At 42.5% G+C, this 23,281-nt stretch overlaps 5 protein-coding genes and 1 long non-coding RNA gene across 7 annotated transcripts; 2 read left to right on the forward strand and 4 right to left on the reverse strand.

The window, feature by feature from the left end:
• The first annotated feature begins 252 nt into the window (after positions 1-252).
• On the forward strand, positions 253-1,167 carry LOC124350453. The gene is made up of 5 exons (XR_006920978.1): positions 253-492; positions 558-695; positions 775-878; positions 957-1,059; positions 1,121-1,167. It is a non-coding gene; the product is annotated as an uncharacterized LOC124350453 (long non-coding RNA).
• A 2,065-nt stretch (positions 1,168-3,232) lies between these two features.
• On the reverse strand, positions 3,233-5,418 carry LOC124348500 (extensin-2-like). The gene is made up of 3 exons (XM_046798724.1): positions 5,303-5,418; positions 3,796-4,212; positions 3,233-3,702 (listed from the first exon to the last, which is right to left on the reverse strand). The coding sequence occupies exons 1-3, from the start codon at positions 5,416-5,418 to the stop codon at positions 3,588-3,590; spliced, it is 648 nt and encodes a 215-aa protein (XP_046654680.1). The 3' UTR covers positions 3,233-3,587.
• Positions 5,419-7,300: 1,882 nt separating this feature from the next.
• On the reverse strand, positions 7,301-8,770 carry LOC124349824 (speckle-type POZ protein-like). The gene is made up of 2 exons (XM_046800709.1): positions 8,625-8,770; positions 7,301-8,534 (listed from the first exon to the last, which is right to left on the reverse strand). Exon 2 carries the CDS (start codon positions 8,474-8,476, stop codon positions 7,391-7,393), a length of 1,086 nt encoding a protein of 361 aa, XP_046656665.1. The 5' UTR covers positions 8,477-8,534; positions 8,625-8,770; the 3' UTR covers positions 7,301-7,390.
• Positions 8,771-8,831: 61 nt separating this feature from the next.
• Positions 8,832-11,023, forward strand: LOC124349619 (glucosidase 2 subunit beta-like). Its single transcript, XM_046800371.1, has 7 exons — positions 8,832-9,101; positions 9,158-9,255; positions 9,311-9,522; positions 9,592-9,859; positions 9,925-10,215; positions 10,275-10,392; positions 10,458-11,023. The coding sequence occupies exons 1-7, from the start codon at positions 8,972-8,974 to the stop codon at positions 10,940-10,942; spliced, it is 1,602 nt and encodes a 533-aa protein (XP_046656327.1). The 5' UTR covers positions 8,832-8,971; the 3' UTR covers positions 10,943-11,023.
• Positions 11,014-13,689, reverse strand: LOC124349540 (intraflagellar transport protein 74 homolog). The gene is made up of 11 exons (XM_046800231.1): positions 13,432-13,689; positions 13,213-13,362; positions 13,050-13,152; positions 12,843-12,986; positions 12,578-12,774; positions 12,338-12,514; positions 12,044-12,271; positions 11,782-11,981; positions 11,601-11,724; positions 11,317-11,541; positions 11,014-11,249 (listed from the first exon to the last, which is right to left on the reverse strand). Exons 1-11 carry the CDS (start codon positions 13,567-13,569, stop codon positions 11,052-11,054), a joined length of 1,884 nt encoding a protein of 627 aa, XP_046656187.1. The 5' UTR covers positions 13,570-13,689; the 3' UTR covers positions 11,014-11,051.
• Positions 13,690-13,768: 79 nt separating this feature from the next.
• LOC124349361 (protein ELYS-like) lies at positions 13,769-22,779 on the reverse strand. Of its 2 annotated transcripts, none has more exons than XM_046799866.1 (9): positions 22,476-22,779; positions 22,169-22,413; positions 21,842-22,104; positions 21,586-21,779; positions 21,282-21,526; positions 20,723-21,211; positions 16,270-20,661; positions 14,164-16,207; positions 13,769-14,095 (listed from the first exon to the last, which is right to left on the reverse strand). In XM_046799866.1, the coding sequence occupies exons 1-9, from the start codon at positions 22,582-22,584 to the stop codon at positions 13,980-13,982; spliced, it is 8,097 nt and encodes a 2,698-aa protein (XP_046655822.1). In that variant the 5' UTR covers positions 22,585-22,779; the 3' UTR covers positions 13,769-13,979. The 2 variants fall into 2 exon arrangements, with proteins under 2 accessions (XP_046655822.1, XP_046655821.1); XM_046799865.1 differs by having other exon boundaries at positions 20,723-21,220; positions 22,476-22,778.
• Between the last annotated feature and the right edge of the window lie 502 nt (positions 22,780-23,281).

The raw sequence follows: 23,281 nt of genomic DNA on the forward strand, positions 1-23,281 counted from the left end.
CTCCATTCTGAACTAAAAATTATTTTGATATTTCCTTTGTATGACTACAACTAGTTTGAGAAAAAGCTATGACATATTAACAGAAAAATCACGCAATAAAAAATTTATTTAAAAAATAACCTTCTGAAATCTTCTTTCTGTGGCCCCGTTTCCCTAACTAACCACTAGCCGCCGGGAGCCTGTTACTACCCAACACGAGGTCGCTGGACACTCGCAATTCGATTCGCTATTGTCGCTTAGTGGAGTTCTATTTTCGGATAATAAAAATAAAAATATTGGGGTTCTATTGTCGGTGTCGGTGACAAACGACAATATAATTTGAGCTGTGGCTGTGCCGCTGTGCAACCAACTTTAGAAATTCATTACTAGATGTCGCTAGTGTCGCCCATGTTGTTACATCGATAAACGAGGCTAATTGGGCGAAACAAATTGTAGCTAATTATTACCTATATTCCTGTGATTTCATTTACCAAATTGAACTTCATAACTTATGTAGGTTAATATTGACATAGTTTCCTTATTTTTATACTGTACCAACTTTTTTCTTCAAATTTTAGATGCAACTGTCAGTCATTCCAACAAGTTGACTTAGCGCTTATAGTCACTTTCCATCCAATAGACTCATCATGCTGTCAAAAGCCTAAAATTAAATTTTGAAGCCCACGTATAGTGGAATACAAATCTGCTGAGATAAGGTATTTCCCGCTTACTGCTACCAGACCATTACCATTCAGATTTTCATATAACATAGGTATTCTTGCTCATGAAACATAGATCTTTTCTGAATCTCGCAATTTTGGTGGTGTACCCTGAAACAGCATGTTTTTTGTTATGGCTGTTTCTACTTCTATTTAGAAGGCAACACAGATGAGGGATAGGTATAGTTTTATTTCTCATAGGTAAATTTGTGTAAATTTGTAAATAACATAGAATTTCCTTTTCCCATATCTACTTAGAGTTTTAGAGACATGAAGAGTGTGAAGTGACCTGACATGTATTTACTAGATCTGCTTGATGAAAGTCAAATTCCTTACTAAATTCATCACCTGTATGATAAAGGTAAGCAATAATACACACTATCGCACCACACTACTGCAATAATTCATAACACTTTCTTAAGCATCAGGAAATTTATCTCAACATGTGGATTTATGCTGTTGGTTGCTGTGAATTCCATTTTTATGGTTTCTTCTCTCTTCCTGTTCTTATCATGAACATTTCAGTGTGTTTCTTAGAAAAGGTAAAGATTGATATGCTTTATTCATTGTTATATTTTCATTAATTATGCTCTGTAAAACATTCGTTTTTACAGAGCATACAGTTTATTTATGGAATCGTGCTGTCCTGCACGGAGATTCTTGTGCCGATGCTGACCTTTATCCATGACGAAAGAGGGACTTCCACCAACATCCTTATCTTCGCGACGCACGCTCATCTAGCTTCATTGCTTCTAAACACAATTTTTTTTTACTTCACTGGCGACTTGGCGAGTTTCTGGACCACTTCATGATCGCTTCCGTCCGTTGTGCAGTCACTCACCACGGGATTATGCCCAGGTACCCAACAATTGACTTATTTTCGTAGGTTATCTACCAATAGTCTAGTTGCGTTAGTCTCTGTCTGTGTAATAGTTTCCAAAATCAGGCCCTTTTACGCGCTAACGAAGTTTTACTTTGACGTTTCTTTTTTCTAACGCTAGATGGCTTTTTGATAATTTGCAGCTGTCAAAACAGTCAGTTTCAGTTACTTTGAACATCTCTTTTTATATTTTTGGCAGTTATTTTGTTGAAATATTTAGTGAAAACTGACGATTACTATTCCAGCAACAAAGCTCACTTGTTAAATTTTCGATAATTCCTTTTTTTTTCTACTTCCGGTTTTCACATTTCAGTCAGTAGTTCAGTAAATATTCATTCGACGTACAAAAGAACCACATATTCGTGATCCTCGTCAAATTTTTGGTAAAGTTCATGTTATCTTTTTTACTTACGCGTACTTCCGGTTTCGAAAATTTTCCTGAACTATAGTTCAGGAAAATTCTCGATTTTGGCCAAATTTTGGATTTCGTTTAAATCACATCAAATCGACCCCAAATTTCATGGGGATCACGAAAATGTGGTTTAATTTGATGACAGCTCAATGATTGAGGCGCTGTTGTTACTTCCGGTCTACTTCCGGATTTTTTTTTTTTAGACTAGCAAGTGAGCTTTGTTATGTGTACAGTTCTCAACATTGTTAGGTAGATTTTAAGCAATTTAAAGTGCGCCTTTGAAGTTTTGAGCAAAAAATCCATATCAATGAAATTATATGTATTATGTGACTATTATGTAAATTTTATTGGCATGTCACTTAATAAGAATTGTTTTGTTTTTATTCAGGTAATGCAGAGGAGACGTCGAGAAGATGGATTTTGTCATCTTTAACGATCGTCGTCGGTCTCCGTCGGATGTTGCCCCTGCTCCTGGTGCGAACGAAACTCGGTCGAATCGCGACCGACACCGAGACTCGTCATCAACGTGGATCATCGTATTGTTGGTATTATTTCGTTTGTGTTAGTGTTAGTTAACCCGTTGTCTGCCACGCCTTTGATCTCCCCTGCACGGGCCGCGCTGTTCGGTCTCGTGGTTTGCAAGCCGCGGGGTCGGAGAGTCGCCAAGCCCAAAATGTGCCGCAAGGCGCCTGTTTCAGGCAATGCACCTTAGTCCCCCTCTTGTCAGCCCGGACTTGTCAGCAATGGCAAGTGTCACTTGGTCATGGATCCTTCAGACGTGGCGCGTAGAGTAGTAGAGTACAACCTACGGGTTGTATGGCGTGGCAGCCAACGGGTTAACTTAAGTGTATGTATGTATGTGACTGTAAAATGTGGTGGAATTGTGGGTGGAGGTGGGACAATATAACACAAGTTTTTTGTTGATTGTCTCTTAATTTATACCAAGTCTTGTTTAGGAATTCTTTCAACTTCTAAGTCTTTCATTATACAAAAATCAGCCAATTGCCTTTTACTTATAAGATTTACAAAAATCAGTTACAAGTTACTTTCGTAACTTACCCTTGAAACTTCATCGTCAAACCATTAAAACAAATGCAGAGCGATTAAGGTAGTAATCACTTCCAAAACATAACAGAAAAAATTCACAACGTAGGATACTACGGACCTTGAAGAAGTCCAACACCAATAGACACCTACCGCAACGTTGACAGGTTTGAAGTTACTAACAAGTCTTACAAAGAATTACCGGCATTAGAAATTTTATTTCCTCAATCAACAATTTTAATTCTCAATGACCAATAACCATGAAGACAACCGACATATCTAAATAAAATCAAATAGAAATTCCGGATCTAGCATTTAGAAATCTCCATGTTGTAAGTTGCGGAAGCGTTTGTGGTGTAATGTTCGGCTTCCTTAATGGTGTGGTAACTCAGCACAGAGTAAAACTTCGGAGCTTCGGTGTAGTAGGTGGTAGCAGCGTAAGAAGTGATGTAATACGCAGTTGCCTTCGGTGGTGTAGTAACTGGGAGAAGCGCAGGTTGTAGTGTAGTAAAATGGAGCCTCGGTTTAGCATTCCGGTACAACGTAGTACGAATTACCAGCTGCTGTGGTGTAGTACTCCGCTGCCTTGGTGGTGTAGTACTCCGCTGCCTTGGTGGTGTAGTACTCCGCTGCCTTGGTGGTGTAACTCGGAGCAGTTATTTTTGAGGCTTCGGTGTAGTAGACAACACACACAACAAACATATTAACCAACAGAAAAAAAAATAGTGATACAAAATTCCATGATAAAACAGTATGTTTACCATTTGGTTCTAATACTCGGTGGCTTGGTGTAGTAAACAGGAGCCTCAGTTTTGTAGTAGCTTGGAGCAGAGTAGTACTTGGGTTCCTCAGTGTAGTAAACTGGGGCAGTGTACCTGGTTGTGTAATATGTGGCCTCTTCGGTGAAGTAGTTGGGGACTTCGTCATAGTATCTAGGTGTAGCGTAGGTTGTGTAGTAAACTGGAGCCTCGGTGTAATCATTCGGTTCAACGTAGTACGAAGGAGCAGCTGCTGTGTTGTAAGTCTGGGCTACGTAGTACTTGACCGCCTCAGCTGTGGTTGTGTACTTCGGGCCAGAGTAGTACTTGTGTGGTTCGGTGTAGTACTCGACCGCTTTGTCATTGAAATAAGCTGAAGCATCGGTGTAGTAGGCTGGGACAGTATACTCGGTGGTGTAGTACTCAGGCGCTTTGGTCTCTTGTCGAATGACTCTTGAGCCTTGGAGGTGTAGCACTTGAGGGCCTTGGCGTCGTAAGTAGATGTTGCGTATGTTGACTTCGTTGCGTAATAAGGCGGAGGCGTGGTGTAGTATACTTTCGCTGCTGTTGCTTGGTATCCACCATGTCCAGAAGACATCAGTACACCCGTGGTCGACCCAACCATTAACGATACAACACCAAACAGCAGCAAGTCGCCATAGTTATCTAAACTATAAACGATTTGAACATAAATTATCGAATATAAATGGTCATATCAACTGGAAACCAGATAAAATTGATTCACAACTCGAAATAAACATGAACGATTACCCATGATTACGAATTGGTTGTACAGTGAAGAAGGCAGATGGTGACAAATATTGCGCTGCAGCTGTTGCCGTGTTGGAGACGCTCACTCGACTGATTTCAAACGCCTTTTCTCTCGCGATTTATACGACTTTTTCTCACCCTGACCCTTCTCTTAAGCCCTGCGGCTGTTGTACCTGCTTGATAATAAAGCAAAGCAAACATTTCCCGTTCTCACCCAACCTCTACACCACCGCATTGACAGTTTTACGTGTAATGATCTACGTAACCTTCGAAAGTGAAGGACATGCAAATTGGCCTTTCCTTCTGCAGGTTGACGTTGCCGGGGATGGGTCTACAAAAACAATATCAAATAAATACCAAATGGTTATGGCTTAAAACGAATGGAATCACGATGCAGTACTCGAGCTCTTTGGTTATGCAGCTCGGGGCAGCATAAGTTGTAGCGTAATACTTTGAAGCCTCGGTGATGTAGTATTTCAGGACAACAACCAACAGCATAACGACGCCAGAGTTTGCTATGCAATAGATAATTGGAACATAAATTTGCAATAATAACCGACATAAATTAAAAAAAAACAGGAGAGTTGATTCACAATTCCATTTAGAAAACTGAAAATTTACCCCTATATAAAATGAAGAAGGCAGTTGGTGACAAATAGTGCACGGAAGTTGTTGTCGTGTCGGAGATAATCACTCGACTGATTATTTCGCCTTTTCTCTTCTTTGATGCAACTTGTAATACTCTGAAGCCTTGGTGGTGTAGTACTTTGGAGACTTGGTGCAGTAAGCTGGAGCAGCGTTGGTTGATGTTGAGTAATGTTGTGCTTTGATATCATGATTGCGAACTAATTGCATTGAAGAACGCAATTGGTGACAAATAGTGTACAGCAGTTGCTGCTGTGTCAGAGATGCTCCCTCAACTAATTTCAAACGCCTTTTCTCTCTCCTTTTATACGACTTTTTCTCACCCTGACCCACCTCTTAAGCCTTGCGGCTATTGTACCTGCTTGATAATGATGCAACACGTGTCGTCCTCACCCAACCTCTACCCCGTCGCATGACACGTTTTACGTTATGATCTTTGTGACCTTCGAGCGTGAAGGATATGCAAACCGGCCTTTAGGTTGACGTTGCTGCTGGGGATGGGTTTACAAAAACCAAAATCAAACAAAAACCAAAATCAAACAAAAACCAAAATCAAACAAAAACCAAAATCAAACCAAAATCAAAATGAATACCAAATGGCTGAGCCTTGCTTGGCTTTTGTACCTGCTTGATAATGATGCAAACCGTCCAGTTCTCACCCAGCCTCTACACCACCGCATTGACAGTTTTACGGAATGTTCTCCGCGACCTTCAAGCGTGAAGGACATACAAACGGGCCGGCCCGTCTGCAGGTTGAACTCTACAATGGTAATTGAAAAATAATTAATAAACACTGCATCAGTTGGAACATGTTGAAAATATACCTAAATTTGACTTAAGACATTATAAAGTAACATAAGATGGCACATAGAGAAAAAAATAGTTGAATTGATACGAAACTCACGCTGTAAAAAAACGAAACATTTCCTTATTATTGCGAGTTGGAAATTGATGGCTGAACTTTCGTCGTCGGTTACATTCTGTTCACTAGGCCTACGAACCATATGAATGGAGTAAAGTATAATTAAGCAATTACTTAAATTTGTTAAGATGTAAGAGATTTCACAGAATCTAAGGGTAAACAAACTTACCGAATTACAAAAAAATGGGGTAAACAATGAGAATTCAATCACACAAAACCACATCTTAAGAATAAGATCTTACATAATTATACCAAAATTAAACAAAGGAATCTATTCTTTGGTCTACAATCACTGACATTTACAGCTTGCTTTTAAGGAAAATTGATAAACACATTAAAATTTTAAAAAATACATAGAACAAGCCTGACAACAATAGGACGATCACCTTCTAAATCTAGCGTGCATAAGGTGACGACACATAATCTCAAAATGGTTTTCGTCTATGAACAACTATGAACAAACGTATATGAATGAATTCTGTTATAAAGACTCCCTTTAAAACCTTGAGCTGAAGTTGTTTTCAGAAGGAACCCGTAATGAAGATTGATACATACATACACTCTTAGTCTTGGAAAGTCAGATGACACGGTTTTGTCACAACGATTTGTAGATTACACATTTTCTTTGGGTGACTTCTCTTTTGCAAGTGCGTGTAAAGTAATCAACGAACAACCACACTCTTTGAGCTTACGACTTACAAGATACAATAGAATTCTGATGTTTTGACCGTTTTGACTTTTGCATTTGGGGAGCATAGGCGAAGGCGAGCAAGCGAATTTTCGTGGAAATTAAAGCGCGTTGCCCAATTTACGCAACTCAACCGCCTAATTTAAAAAAAGTTACGAATTCAAACTGATAAAGCCTGAAGAAGAACTGAAGAAGGCCTATGTTAGAGAAGAAAAGGCAAGCCTTCACTTTTACCTCCACTAATTTGCAACCGAGGATTTTCTGAAGAACTGAAATAAAAAAGGAAGAGTGTAATTCCGAAAAAAAACTCGACGAAATAATTTTGTTTTTATATTATGTTTTCAGTTTTCACGCGAAATCGCACGTGCTCTTTAATACATTAAATGTGAAATTTAAATTTATCTGAAGGATATCATGACTTTCAAAGATTACAGTTGGCTTCACTTTAGCAGATACCTTCTCTTTCAGTTGAACAGATTCGATGCCAAACATACGGTATTATCAACGGACACAAACTCGGCAAAAACTCAGAAAAAAATCAACGCAACATATTTTATCAAAGAAAAGAATAGTTACTCGGAATCTTCCGATTCAGTTTTGGGCAGAAGTTCGGCCATTTGTTGGTTAGCACGGAGGCACAAATCAGGGTGATTTTTCATCAGTTCCATCCATTCGGGCTGGACGCAGAGCTTGCGAAAATTTTTCACCAAGAACTTCATGGCTTTCTTAGAAAGTTTTTCGATTGAGTGAAAATGAGCCCAAACCAGCATGTCAATAACGTTTTCAATGTTGAATTGAGTAAGTAACACGTCGACGCACTCATCCTTTAAAGCACCAACACCGTATTTATCAGCCAACTCGAAGAGTAGACGCGTGATGCTTTCCTCCGCTAATCTGGGAGCATTACCAGTGTACAGAAAGATGAGTAACTGTTTAAAGACAGCAATTTCGACGTCGACGATGGTTACTTTACGCGTTTTGGTCTCCAAGAAATCCGACTGAAACATTGCGGCAAATACAGGGCTCCCGGCGGACAGGATGACTATGTGAGCACCAACAGATTGCCCGTCGTTGAACTCGAACTGAACATCACATTGTTTTTGGTTGTGGAACATATCGGCTAGTCCGGTAATGACGTGTTTTTCCTTCACTTCGTTGGTCCCGAAATCCATCCATACAGCGATGTAGGGTTGTATGTTCGGGTTGGTAACTGCCACTTCCCAAATTCCTTCTTCATCTTCCAAAAGTGGCAGCTCATTGGTGGAACTGACATGGCTATCTAACCATACGTAAGTGGGGAACATAGCTGGCAGCATGTTGGATGGCACTGTTGATTTATTTAACTTTTGACGTTTGGACTGTGGTTGTTCTTGTTGAGATTGGTGTGTTGATTCTTTTTCTTCCTTTTCAGAATCATTACCATCAGTACACAAGAGATCTTCAATTGTTATTTTGAAGTCATAAGGTCTATTCTTGTTTGCAACTACTTGGAGTTCAAAATTGAGGTAGAATTCTCTACCCTTCTTCGATCCACACAGTTCAAATTCTTCTTGGTAGACATCTTCTTTTTTCCACATGCTGTTGTCTAACTCCCAGTAAATTCGAAACAAACCGAGACGTATTTCTTCAACCAATATAATGGGAGAAGCGTCGGACATTTTTATGTCAAGCAACAAGCCACGGTTTTAGAAACACAAGTGAATCAGAATGAAGTCACTAGAAAAATAAAACTTATAGTTTAGACTCCATCACGTAAAAACATTTCTTATCAATACACCACGAAATATATTTTCAGAGAAATTTTACCTTATCTTTTTGGAATAAGTTTAATCGGATGTTGAAAAGTTTACTTGAGAACAGTAAGCAGACTAAATCCTTAATAAGATGATCTTTGAATGCTGTGCTGCATTGCTGTAGGCCTGCGCCTGCCGCCTTGCCGCCTTTGGAAATAATATTACCACAAAATGCCACCAGGGGAACTCTTCAACCGCCACTCCGCCAGTCGCCAACCATTTCCGCATATTAGATTTTCGTTTCGTTTACACGTCAGACGTCAGTTTTCTGTGGATAGCCGGTTGCTTAGGCTACCTTAAAAAGGATTCTTTTGACTTTTTCAGCTTAAGAAAAATTATAGAAAACCAGGGTTCTGAAAAATGTTTCATAAAGAATTTCGCGCAATCATTTTTCAAAATGTACTCATTTTGTGTGCGTCAGCAGTTCTCTGGAAACAAACTACGGTTACTGCTACCCAAGTAACACGTCCGCGAGGAGTTTCGTTAGCAAGTAAATATTTTAGTAAAAGTTTTAATTTGTATGGCTGACATTTTTTTCCTTTGCAGGAGCTTCTCTTTATAGCCCAGATGCTGATTTTACTTGCTTAGATGGCAGTGCAACATTCCCTTTTAGATATGTTAATGATGATTACTGTGACTGTCAGGTACATAACTTCAATATATTGTAAATGAAGTGTTTATAATCATAGTCTATTACAGGATGGTAGCGATGAACCAGGGACTTCTGCTTGCCCCAATGGCTCATTTTATTGTCGTAATTTAGGCCATGAAGCAATGATTGTTCCTTCTTCTCGGGTCAATGATGGGATCTGTGACTGTTGTGATGCTGCTGATGAATACCAGTCAGGTGCCAATTGTGTCAACACATGTAAAGAACTTGGTTCAGCAGCCCAGGAAGAAGCCCAAAGAAGGTATAATTCTTTTTGTTATTCGTAGAATGAATCTATCTATTGTTTTCTAAATTCATTTTGTTTCTACAGATATGAGTTGGAAAGTCAAGGCTATGCCATCAAGTTGGAGTACATTAATAAGGGAAGACAAGCTAAACTTTCTCAACAAGAGAGGAATATGGCTTTGAAAGCTGAACAAGTGGAGGCAGAAGCCCTGCGTGCTGAAAAGGAAAGGGAGAAACATGAAGCAGAAGAGCCTGAAAGGCAAGCCCTAGATAAATATCGTCAAATTGAACAAGAAGCTGTGAAAGAAAAAGAGGAAATTGAAAGATCCAAGCAAGAAACTGAGGCTTCCAAAGTAATGCCTTATCACATTTATATCCTAGTCTACCCTATTTTAATTACAGTTTTTTTTTCCTGTAGGCATTTGATTGGCTAGACAGCAATCAAGATGGTAAGCTTCAAGTCGAGGAACTTCAAACCCACGTAGCGTTTGATCAGAATCAAGACGGCACAGTCACTGTTGATGAAGCCAAATTCTTTTTGCACAACGAAGAAGAAATGGAAAAAAGCGATTTCATCGCTACCGGTTGGCCTTTGATTAAACCCTTTGTCATGAAAGCCCAAGGCTTGGAAAACCCATCACAACCGGATCAGCAAACTGGAGAAATCCCACTGCCTGATGACCATCAACAAGACGAATCTATGCCAGAAGTAAATCAACAGACTTAAGTTCTACTCAGTATTAAACTAACCGTAAAAATGTTGCACAGACTGAGGGAGAAGAAGAAGAAGACGAGGAACACGAAGAAGAAGCAGAACCGGTGAAACCTTCCCCTGTTACTCCTAATTCAGTGGAATATGATGCCGAGACACAAGAGCTTATCGAAGGTAACTAGCATGTTACAATATTAAATCAAAGTGTTAGTCTAAACATTACCTTTCTATTTTTCAAGCGGCCAATAAAGCCCGTAATTCTTATGACGAAGCTGATCGACGACTGAGAGACCTCGAGCGAGAAATCCGTCAGTTGGAAGAATCCAATTCCAAAGACTACGGCCCGAACGAAGAATACCAGCCGATGGACGGTCAGTGCTACGAGTATAGTGATAGGGAATACACTTACAAATTGTGCCCGTTCGATAACGGGAGTCAACGTCCCAAACATGGCGGTAGTGAGACTCGTCTAGGATCTTGGGATTCTTGGGATGGTCCCGCAGAAAACAAATACGGCGCCATGAAGTATGACAAAGGAGTTCAATGCTGGAACGGTCCCCAGCGGTCTCTCAAGGTTCACTTGTCTTGCGGAATGGAGAATCAACTCCTTTCCGTTTCCGAGCCTAACCGTTGTGAATACGAAATGAAATTCACGACGCCTGCTGCCTGTGGTGAACCCAAGAAACCCGACGATGGTGATTCGGAAATTCACGACGAGTTGTAAAGAGTTCTGAATTACTGTGCAGACAACTTTATTTGCTTTCCAAGCAACATTCCTTTTGCAATACACTTACAAATGAACTTACTTTTTTTTGTGTATAACATTTTTCATCTTATGTGTATGTCAATTGTAAATTGTCCATGTACTTTCGTACGATTTCCATCGTGGCGTCACGACGTGCCGGGACGTCGTAAGTGGTTTGAATCTCATTGATAAATTTTGACATCGACTCGTTATCTTCCTCGAGCAAACGAAGTTTTTCATCGAAAACATGAAGGGTTACATGTGTCTCGTTCTTATCTAGCTCCACCTGGAAACAACCATTCAACTTACTTACTCGCTGCGCCCAATAAACTTAACTTCATTGTTTTGGTTACCTGTAGGTTATCGCACTGGACTTGTAGTTGATTGACCCGGGCTTGAATTTCGCTTTTCTTATCAGCTAAATCATCCTGTTCCAATAAAAGTCGATTTCTTCTTTCTTCAGTTTCGTGTCTCAAGTCATCAACGCCTGTGAATTTGATGGAGTTTGTCTGTATGGTTTCCAGCTGATCTTTCAAAGTTTTTAATTCGCCTTGAATTTTATTCTCTAGGTCCTCCATCTAGTTCAATAATCCATACTCTAAATGACGCTCATAAATGTGGAAGGATGTGTTTTTACCTTTTGCAAATTGTTTTGCAATCGTTGGTATTCGATGGCGATGCCTTCAACTGTCGCACGAGATTTCTCCAATTCTCCTTCTTTCACCAGGTAGTCTTCCTTGGCCGTCGAGTATTCCGATATGCTACAGATAAGCCAAATTAGTCGTAAATAATAAATGGCAATTACAATGAAACTTTACCTCGGGACCAACTGCATTAGCGACTGCTGTTTGCCAACCTTATTCAACGTTTGCATGATGAGAGTCTCGAGCTCTCTCAGACGGTCCATTTCACCAGCGTAATTGTCTTCCCATGAGTTCAAAAATTCGTCCATGACTTGTTCCCGTTTCCTCAAGTCTCGGTACTTTTGACCTCGTTCGCTCTGACTCTCTTCGAATGTCTTGAATGGAAAATTAAATGTTAGTCGGAAATAAAAGGAAAATTTAGAAAAATCTGACATACATTGTCAATTTCCTGGAGTTCATTTTGCAATCTTTCCGTTTCGCTCAAGAGCTCCTTGATTTGTTGCTCCATGGCTGCCACTTCGGCATTGTCACTCTTGACACTGGCCACCAGCTGAGCTCGTTCGCCTTCCGGGTCAAGACGTTTAGCGTCTTGTTCTTTCATTTGCTCGTGTTTGAATTCCAATTCGACTACAGTTTTGCGCAATCGAAACATTTCTTCTTTCGCCTGCAATTGGCAATTAAGGGATAAGTCATTTACAAGTTAAGAAACTGAAAGTCAAAATGAACTAACTGGAAACGGACGTAGTTCTTCTTCCAGTTTCCGAGCCCTAGTTTCCAGTGCACTCAATTGGGTGGTTGTATTCTCAACTTCTTTGGCCAGTATGTTCTGTTCAGTCCTCAGTTGAGAGTACTTTTCCTGCTCTCCTGGTGTTAAGGTCGTGATGAATTTCTCAGCTTCGTCGTTTTCCTAAATTAAGACAAATTTCAGTTAAGATGACAGATGCTATTTAGTTTACACTCAAGAACTCACCATTTGTATTTCTCTTTCTAATGCTGCAATCTTTTCTTTGACTGTTTTGACAACGTCGAAAAGGTCTTCGGCATCGTGAGCTTCTCGTTCGTTTTGGACAAGTAACGATTGAAGTTCAATCTCCATTTGAGCGGCGTCGCTGCTGATGGCAATCTTTTCTTGGAGTAAATTCAAATCGGCAGCCTGACTCTGCAAATCTACCTCGTCACAATAGAACATGTTTCATTGGATGTTAAACAGATCAGCGAAAATAGGAAAATAATACCTGTAATTTCCGCCGCCATTTCTTTGACCCTCTTTTCCAACGACGGTAGACTCTGCAATTCCTTGTTATTTTTCTCAATCCCTTTAGTGAGTTTAGCCATTTCGGCATTCACTTCCGTCATTTTGGCTCGCAAAACACCCAGATCTGATAAGAGAAAGTTTGGTTAGAACAGTTTTCTTTAAATATTTACATTTTTTTATTTATTACAATAAGACTTGTCTTGTATTTGCCTCTGTGGGAGACCTCTTGAAGCTGTTTTCAATCCTCCTAGTCCTTGCTGGGTTGTTGGTCGTTCAACGGCAGCTGCATTCTATTCAGAAATTTGAAATAATCATATAATGTGATCATGTAAAATAAAGGGTAATCGTACGTAATTGTAAGCTGTAACTGCCCGCATTGCGTTAGCTCCTGATGCGGCAGTGCCGACGCGAGATCCTGGTCGGTTGACAGTTGAAATCCGCTGTGCAAATCCAGCTGACATAATTCCTGCGGCTGGTTTCTGTACTCCGTATTCATTCGCCTAAGTATTTGAAAAAAAAAAAAATTTTGTTAATTTCGTTAAACAGTTTCAAATATGAAAATAAATTACCATTCTCGTCAAGGGTCTAGATGATGAGTTAGTAATTCCGCCGTCTCCACCACCTTGACTGCTGTTGTTGCTCTCTGGTTGTTGCTGCTCCCAAAAGGAACTGTCGGAACTTCCACGTCGAGTTTGAGGTCTTTCCATGTCATAAATAAAAAAGCCTTTCGTGCGTCCGTGATTTCAATTCATTGTTCGCAGGCCACCAGACCACTAACAAATACACTCGACTGTTTGGTTCGCTTGAAACCCCCCGTTGTCATGGAGACAGTACTCCACTCGAACATGTCCAAAACACACGCGACCACCACCTATCGTTTTACCAGGGAAGCCTTTTTAATATGAATTTCATTACCACATCATTTTATTCACTTTGATGAATGATAAAGCCAATTACATAATATTATGATAACTAAACAGGTAGGCGGAGGAGGGGGAAAATTCGACTTAAAATAATAAAGAAAAAAAAAATATTAAGTTATCTCTTTTCTGGTTCTCCTATTTTCTTGTTTTTGAGTAATCGATTTATGTTCCTTTTTGTATTGGTGCACAAATTCTTATTTATCCAGTCGCATCGAACGTCGCACCGACGAAGTTCGAGCTTTGATGACCGGATCTCGTTTCGGGAGACTTTTAGGCGGTGGTCGGGATGTTGGAGCGAAACGTAGCTCTTCTACACAAGTATGAATAAATTAAGTTAATTAAATTAAAGAAATAATCAATAAAAAAAGCAAAACTCACTCGGATCTTCTTCTTCCTCTTTATTTGTGGTCTTTCTTTTCTTATTGCGAACCACCCTCTTGGGTTGGGCCGCTTTTTGGCTCGACTCTTCACCTTCGTCTCCCTCTCCTTCCTCAACTGGTTCTTCCTGAGACGGACCAGCTTGTTCTCCTTGGTCTGAGCTTTCATCTGAACCCTCTTCTCGACTTCGCTTGGTGCTGGAAGTCGCCGATTCCGCAGCTGCTGCAGCAGCGGCTTCTTCGGAAATGATGTCCAACTCGGAAGGTCGTACACTAGCACCTCGTCGCAGGTTGTAACGGCCGGACGACACGGACGACACGGACGAAGGTCGGCTGCGAGGTTTCTTCTGTTTCTTGACGCTGCTGCTATCACTTTGGAGAGACATTTCATCGTGACTAATGGACTCGTCCGAGTCCACTGGGGCAACAGAGAGATCCTGATATGACAATCCGGCTTGCATCTTGTGATGAAATTCTTCCGGTAGCTGGAATTCGGTTTCCTTCTCTTCTTCAACAGGGAACAAATTGAGGGCCACAGATTTCTGGGCGCTTCTCAGCAGCAACCCCTTGGCCACCGTATGTTTCCTCCGACTGGGTGTCAATTCCCGGCTGGTGCTCTGTGGAGGCGGTTCTGACGTCGAACTATCCGTCGGCGAATTGTCTCTGGAAACATTGGACTTTCGACCGGATCGCCGCAAAGGTGAAGCCGTTGTCACATCGGGACCTCCAGGACCAGAACTGTGTCTGCGAATGCGTCCGGCAAGACCAGCCAAAAGTGCATCCGTTGAGGCCGTCGGTTCAGGAGTTCTATCGCGCAAGGCTGATATCCGGGCAGATCGTCGCCTTGGAGTACCCGGCGCGCTACTCCTTCCGGAATAGGTACTGTCGGACGGGCTAACTTCGCAACTAGGCGGAGCCGATGATTGTTCGGCCAAACCTGAATACCTCTTGTTGGTAGACTTTTTCGGAGTAGTTTCAAGGGCAGCCATCGCTGTTGAGAAAGCTGCTTCCTCGTTGACAGGAGTGGGAGGAGCTTCGCTAATGGAAGTCGATAGACGGGTGGATCGACGTCGAGTAACAACTTGCGAAGAAACGCTGGGGACGGATGAACTGTGTCTCCTTGTTCTCTTTTTGGTTGTGGCGTCAAGAATGTCTTCAAACGTCTGTGGTGGCTCAGAGGTGTAGCTTTCAGGCGAACGATCCCGATCTTCACGGTTATCGCTATCCCAGATGCTCCGTCTCGAGTTAAATGGAAGCAAAACTTGAGTAACGAGTTTTGACGACCTGGGTCGTCCTCTACCCCTTTTCGGGAGGGTCGGTACAATCGTTTCTTCATCTTCGGAAGACAATGGCTGCAACTGTTCAAAAGTTCTCAGTGATCCGTCTTCCACCTTAGCTACCTCTAAAGTATCTAAATGTGCGTTTGATCCAGAAGGTTCTTCTGTGTTCATTTCGGCTGCCTCTTCTAATGTCTCTGCCTGAGGCTCTTGTGCTTCCTCCTCTTCACCAACAGCATCCAGCGTAGGACTTTTGCCCGATTTCATAAGTACCGAGGCCATTGATTTGTCTAAGGATCGCTCCTCATCTATCGTCGATAGATGCAATCCTGTGGTAATGATGGTAGTGTTTGGGATGTAAGGGATTTCGATGCTCTCGTGGGCTTGTAAAATATCACGCAGTTCCTCGTTTTCATCCGTCGTTGAACCTTCGGAACGGCTAGATTCTTCCGAATTTTCAGCTTCAATGTCACCCTCCTCCAACTGTTCTTCCTCAGATTCGTTCGGTTCCACTTTGGATTCAGGTACTTCTTCTTCTGTTTCCTCTTCACCGGGATTCTCGCTGGGCTCCTCTTCCATTTCAACCGCATGAGTTTGCTCCATTTCAACCACAGGAGTTTGCTCCATTTCAACCACAGGAGTTTGCTCCGTTTCAACCACAGGAGCTTGCTCCGTTTCACTTTCAGCCACATGATGAACCTGCTCTTGGATTTCTTCTTCCTCCTCCTCACTGGATGAAGCCTCACTATCCGTCAGATGAAGTCGACTCTGAATGGGAAAAGAAACAAAACTGTTGAAAAAGTTCACAATATCGAAAATGCGATTAATACCTTAAAGACGCTACTCCGTTGGATGCGGAGTTTGCGCTGCCTTTCTTGCTCGGCAATTTCATCCGGGTTAAGTTGGCCACTTTGAGAATCGGAAGTAGGCGTCAATTCCGGTTCGATTACTTGATTTTCTTGTTGGTTTTCTTCTTCCTCTGGGGTAACCTGATTTTCACGTAGACTCTCTTCTTCCTCTGGGATGACTTGATTTTCATGTTGACTTTCTTCTTCCTCGTGAATTGTTTCATTTTCTACTGGGCTATCTTCGGCGGATGACATGGAAAACCGACGGCGACGGGATGAGCGACGAGTCACATTGGACTTTGGCGTCTCTGTGAGTTGTAACTCAAAATTTTCCTCTTCCTCATCTTCTTGTTCTTCTTCATTCTTCTCGTCATCCGAGTCGACTTCCACGCAACTATCATCGTCTTCCGACGAAGAAGTCGCAGCAGCTCCTTCAGATACGGAACTTTGCGGTGAATCGACTAGATCTGCGCTGAGTTCTGCTGTTGGTTGTTCAACAGTAGCGGCTTCTGGCTGTTCTTCTTCATCTTCAATGACTTCAATGTCTTCCAAATCAGGTTCGACTTGGCTGTAGCCACTGATTTGCGCTGGGTCTTGTTGACTTCCCTCCTCCTCTTCTTCTTCTTCCTCTTCCATTTTGACTGGTTCTTGGTCGACAGGAGCTACAGCCTCTTCTTCCTCATCGATAATACATTCCAAGTCCGGTTCAACTTGACTGTAGCCACTGACGACAGGTTTACGAAGGGCAGCCATTTCTTGCTGGCGGAGCTCCTCGTCAGATTCAATGGTTGGTTTTTCTTCTTCCTCCTCCTCCTCTTCGCATGAAGAAGACGAAGATGAAGACATTGTGAATCGCTTTTTGTAAGTAGTGTTAGACATGGTAGTCTGCCCGGCCGATGAATATTTTAGGCTACTACCAGTACCCTCAGATGAGGAAGATGAATCATCGAGTGTTTCTTTTTTGACCTCAGACTCTTTTTCTTCGTCAGATCCTTCCATACTGTGAGAGTATTCGGAAACGTCGTCCTCTTCATTGGAGTCGATGGACGGGACAAAAGATTCTTCTTGCAAGTCATCTTCTTTAGGATCAGCTTCAGTCCTCTCCCGTTCGGGCTGATGATCTTCAGGGGCATCGGGTACGGCATTCGATTCTTCTTCTTCTGGTTCAGAGATAAATTCCGTTTGAGTTTCGGGAACGTTAGGAACATCCTCACAGACTTCTTGTTCATCGCTGTCAGATTGTACGTCGACTTCTTCAATTGACCTTTCGGCAATTGCGATAGGTTCAGCCTCCTGGTCTCTCTCTTCTTCTTCTTCGACTTCCTCATCATCTTTAACTTCTTCCTCTTCGACTTCTTCGTCATCTTGAACTTCTTCGACTTCTTCGTCATCTTGAACTTCTCCTACTTCCACTTCAGCACCTTCGACTCCTTCATCCTCCTCCTCCTCTTCTTCTTCTTGTTCCTCTTCCTCAACTTCTTCAGAATCGTCTTCCTCTTCTTCGTCCAAGTCTTCACCTTCTACTTGGCCAGTTGCTTCAGCACCAGCTGCTTCTTCGTCACTGCTGGAATCCAGGCAGACAATTTCACTCTCATCACTATTAGACGATCCACTTGATTCCTGTTGCTGAGGTCTCGATTGCAGTGTGGGAATCGGAAGAGATGACGCAGGTTCTTTCTCGACGACGGCGATGGGGTCCAAAGTTGTCAACGTCGTTGCTTCTACCCTTTCGAAGTCATCATCCATCACGACGGTGTGAGACTCGAGAATAGTAAAGAGTTGAGCAGGCTGGATGGACGTAGCCTCCAAGTTCGTCAGTTCCATACCAACATCAGAATGTTCACCATCATCGACATCATCGACATCATCGACAACATCTTCCTCTTCCACGGCTACTGGAGCAAGGATCTCTTCTTGTGGATGGACGATTTCCTCAGGCACTTCCGCTTGAGCAACTTCCGGAAGAGAAGGTTGAGGAGGAAGAGGTTCGCTGTCTTCTTCAAAACTGAGGAATTGAGACTCTTCCGTCAGTAGATTGGAATGTGTCACTTCTGCTTGGACATCTTCTTCCATCACCACTTCCATGTCATCCTCCACTGCTTCCGGCGCCGAGGGGATTTCAGACATGTCCAATGCCAACGGGGGAGAGGCGATAACTTGTGATTGCGGTAGAGAGAAACGAAGATGTTTGGCCGATGCTGTCGAAATCTCCATTTCCGTCTCTGATTCCGACGGATCGGCATCGCTGACGGGGCGGCCACCGGCGTCGAACGCTGAAAAGTTCATGAAGCGACGCATCTTATCTTTCAAAATGGACGAAGGTCGACTGCTATTGTTGCCATCTACTTCGGACACTGAAGAATGGAACGCCCTAGATCGGCGGATGGGCGGAGTCTGAAGAACAGACACAACTTCAGCATCTGTTTTGACAGCTGCAATGGCTTTGGGAAACAGAGAGAATCGTGGTCGTTTTCCTTGTTTCGGATGACTGATATCCGCATCCAGTTGGGCGACGGAAGTAATATCCATCGAGGAAGAGTCTGCGTTGCCTTTAGGAGACGGGAAGCATAGCGACATGCCCAGGGTGATGTTGCGCTGTGCGGGTTGGACAATGTTGCACAAGAAAGGAGTAGTTTCCAGTTGGGTCTCATCCGGATACGATCCGGCCTCTGGCATGTCAAATTTGCGTTTCCTGGGTCTCAACGGAGTCTGAATCTCTTGGTGAAGTTTCTGTTCAATGAGCCAAGTGGCTCGGGACTGCTCAATCACCGTACGGAAGAAATTTGACCCAGTCGACTGAATTTTAGAAGTGGCCGGTAAAACGGCGACGGAAAGCGGTCGCGGGAATTTAGAACCTCCGGAAGAAGTCGATGAAGACGTGGGTCGTGAATTTGCGATAGCGGCTAATTTGCAGGTGATGGGAGGTAAGGCGCCGATCAACGTCTGCATCAACATTTCACGGCGATTGAAGCGCTCCCTGGAAATGGCGTCGCGGGCCGGCCACATTTGGTTCAAACGTTGGCTGTAGGCGATGGCGTCGGGGTACTTGCACCGTTGGATGTAAAAGAGGAGCAGAGCTTCCTGGAGGTCGATATTCCTGCTTTGTTTCAAGAAATTCGTAACGTGATCCTCTTCTTCATCTGACAAAGGCAATGTCAGGAGGACACTGATCTTTCGCATCTCCTGGCATCCGTTGAGGAGGTGTTGCATCAGTTCGACGCTGTTGCGCTGGTTCCTGTTGCGTCTGATGTAACTCAGGGCGTCGCTGATCAATCCGTTGGCGATGAGGATCGTCAGGTGGAGTTGAATGTCTTCTAGTTCAGGACAGACTGGCTGGCGCAGAGTGGCGTATTTGAGAGCGTGACGACGCTTATCCTGGTAGAGAAATGAACGAAGGATGGCCCTCTGCTGCGCATTGGTAATGTCCATCGTGTGTACCAAAGGATCCAGCAACATGCTGAGAGCGTCGTCAAAGTTCTGGTGATCCAAATGCCAAAAAGCTTGCGTCACCTTGATCATGCTGGGCTTCAGCGAGTAGGTCGACGGGAAGGTCACCAGGTGCTGCAAAATGTTACCGAAATTGGTACGGGGACCGTAAATCCACGTCAGATCCATAAACACGTACTGCACAAGTCGATGTTTCGTTACGTCATCCACATCAGGTCGCAAATATGCCGAAAGCAGCGCGTAGAGTGATGGTGGAGGATAAGTTTGAATCTCTTGTGGATTGACCGTTCCTCTTTCTTCCGCCCACAATGAAACGACGGATGAAGGGACCAGTTGTTCAATCAGCAACACTTCGGCTGCTTTGACAGAAGAGCTGAGGCTTTCAATTTCCATCTTTCTGCTCCGGTAGAAATGCTCAAGTTTGCGGCGGGGGTAAGGTAGAGAGTTGGTGCACTCCTCGTCTTCAACGCTATCCTCGTCCACTTCCGGCAAGAGTCCGCCATGAAGGAACCAGAGGACAGTCTCCAAATGCAAACTTAGTAGGTAAATAGCACGTGATTTGTCGCGGAGTTTATCGTTGACACCGGAATTCAAGGCCCGGATGCGCTTGTCCATCACGTCGTAGAGAACTGCCAAATTGTTGAACTGATGCGTCACGTGATAGAGTTGAGTGTGCATCTGTCGCTCAATATCTTGGGTCGAATGGTCGAAAAGGATGTGGCAAAGGTTTTCTCGCAGCGATTTCAAGTTGACCACCTGCTGCCATGCCCATTTCTCCACAAAGTTCAAATTGGCTCCTTCGTCCTTGATGCAGGAAACCAAGAAAGATCTCGAGTTGTTCTCTAGACCAATGTTCAATAAAGCTTCCGTCATTTGTGTTGTGTGGGGCGCGACGGTCTCGGTAGGTGTCAGACCGGCCTTCATCGCCTGAAAGTAAAACAAAATCATGTTAGAAACTTAGACAGAAATTTAAAATTCAAAGTAATACCTGAACGTAGAAGCGGTGAGGGTGATTTAGAACTTGAGCACCTGCTTGTGATAACTTCTGGAGAAGGAACGACTGGATGCCCAAGAACAAAACAATTTCCGACTCTTGGGGACAGACGACAACGGCACGGAAACTCAGGGCCGATGGGTAAAAGAATCCTTCGGTGGGTGTGGTGGATGATCGATGAAAGATGGACAGCGTGGACGGTTGAATCCACACTTGTCGGACCGAACGAGCGCTCGCGGATGTTTGGGCCAGGTAGAATCCCATAAAAGGACACATTCGAGACGAATCGTCAAAGATCCATCGAGGAGGCATCTGGGCCTGGTACCATTGGTTCAGGTCAAAGATGGCCAAGTACACTCCACTTTTCCAGGTCATGGCGAAATAACAAAGGCCATGACCAGTGGTCGCTCTCGGATTGCCGTGGCTACTTGACGAGGCAAGACTTTTGCATGTCAATAATTCGACATTCTCTTCATCGGAATCCTCGGGAAGCTGCAACAATCAAAGAAAAAATGATTTTGGATTCAATGATTGATTACATTTGTTGACTTACGATCAAGGGTCCAAAGTTAAGATCCCATCTTAGCGTTATGTACTGCAGATCTTCATATAAAATACGTCCCTCAGAGACTACCTCTTTGATTACGTACGACAGCGAGTAAAGCAGGGCGTAAGGGGCAGCATAAGCCTCGCAAGATTTCTGCGCTACGACAGTCAGGTAGCAAAAATGTCGTGGGTCATCTTCGGGCTCCAAAAACACGAAATCCAGAATTCTCCCTAGTTGCTCGCCATTACAACCTAGAAATTGAATCATGAGATAATTTGTATTCTTGAAAAGAATTTCACATTATATCTACCTTGAGCAAAGCCACTAAAATCTAATTCCAATGACTTTAGGCTAAACATTTGAAAAGCTCCTTGAGTATTATAACCAACACATAGGGTTTGATTCTGTGGTATGTATTTAACCACTGTTACACTAATTTCTTCTTGTCGTATACTCAGCACTGCATTAGATTCATGCATAGACTCTAGAACAAATTTACCAGCCCTAAAATGATAAAAAAAATTTTTAAAAATATATTATAGTAAATATTTTTTTAGTGAATTTACCTGTACATGGAGTCATTTAGAGGAATGGCCAAAACCACTGGAGGTTTGAAAAATACTCGTTTTTGTAAAATGTCATCTGGTGTGACATAGTGAACAAAATTCAAATCTAGTAGATGGGTACCAGCACAAAACTTGAAATGTTGATCAATGGCCAGTAACATAACATGACCCTCTTCTGTGCCCAGTGCAAATAGAAAGCAGTCAGATTTCAAAAATTGCTTGTAACTCGCATTTGGAATTTCCATGCTACAAATGCAAGTGACCTGTAAATAAAAAAGTAAGAGGATTTATAAAAGACTTTGAATGAATTCTTAACTTAAACTATACCTTATGAGCAACACTCCAAGAATTTAAAATCATTGACGTGACATAATTGTAAAGAGCTACAGCACCAGAGCCACTACTGGAACTCAAACCGACAAGGGCAAGATTTTCATTTGGAATTGATGCTACACAAGTGATTTCAAATTCTTGCCCTAGTGGACCTTGGAAATGTCTACTCTGCACTCCGCTGTGTGTTGTTGACACAACATCGAGCCTGTCTCCACAGGCAAACCACGCCAAGTTGGACTCTGAAAACAGAAATCAGAATAATAGTTTTTGGGTTACGTCTGTTAGAAGACATTATCCTTACCAGTAATAGATCCATGAATAATATTTCGACATTCTTCATCTGCCGAGTTCACCAGTGAAGACGAGAATTTCACAGCAGACTTCACATCGACGGGCTCAATCCACTCCATATTCACGAATTAGTTTTTAAAGCCTTTCGATTGCATTCAAACTAGTTACGATTATAGTTTTGAAAACAAGAGAGTGCTCCTAGAATTTCCTTATTAAAATGCCGACGAATATGCCGGTTTAACTTGCGTTTCCCCACGTTTTGTGTACTGATTTTCACAAGGCGCCAAATCGCCAATGGCAAAAAGATGAACTTCTTGGGAGATTGAAAAATGTGGCTGCCCTAATGCCGAAAATGACTGTTCTGCTACTTCGCAGCTTCGCACTTGTTTTTGAATATTTTAACAAATAAAAAATGTTTTAAATTGTAATAATAACTCGGCATCACTGACTCACAGCAAAAAAGGTAAAGTAAGGATTAATTTCAACAGCTATTAAAAAATTCAAATAATAAGAATTTCTTATTATTTGCATTTTTTCCCGTTTAACGGGAAAAACTATTGGCCGAGGAATCACCAAGTGGCTTAACAAGTAAAAATATTACATTTGACATTTGAGTATAAACGATTAAAGAATACCGACGTTCACGTTTTTCGGAATTGACAGGTTGTTGACAGGCTAGCGTTGTCTGCAGAACAAATGACGAACTACATTGACATTTTATTTGATTGTCGTTCACGGCACGCAATGACCAAGGGGGATTTTCCGCAACTTCAGAACCTCCTCGTTTATAACCCTTGAAACCATAAAAATTTGATT

The sequence above is a fragment of the Daphnia pulicaria genome, chromosome 7 (assembly GCF_021234035.1).
Source record: "Daphnia pulicaria isolate SC F1-1A chromosome 7, SC_F0-13Bv2, whole genome shotgun sequence".
NCBI classification, from domain to species: Eukaryota; Metazoa; Arthropoda; class Branchiopoda; order Diplostraca; family Daphniidae; genus Daphnia; species Daphnia pulicaria.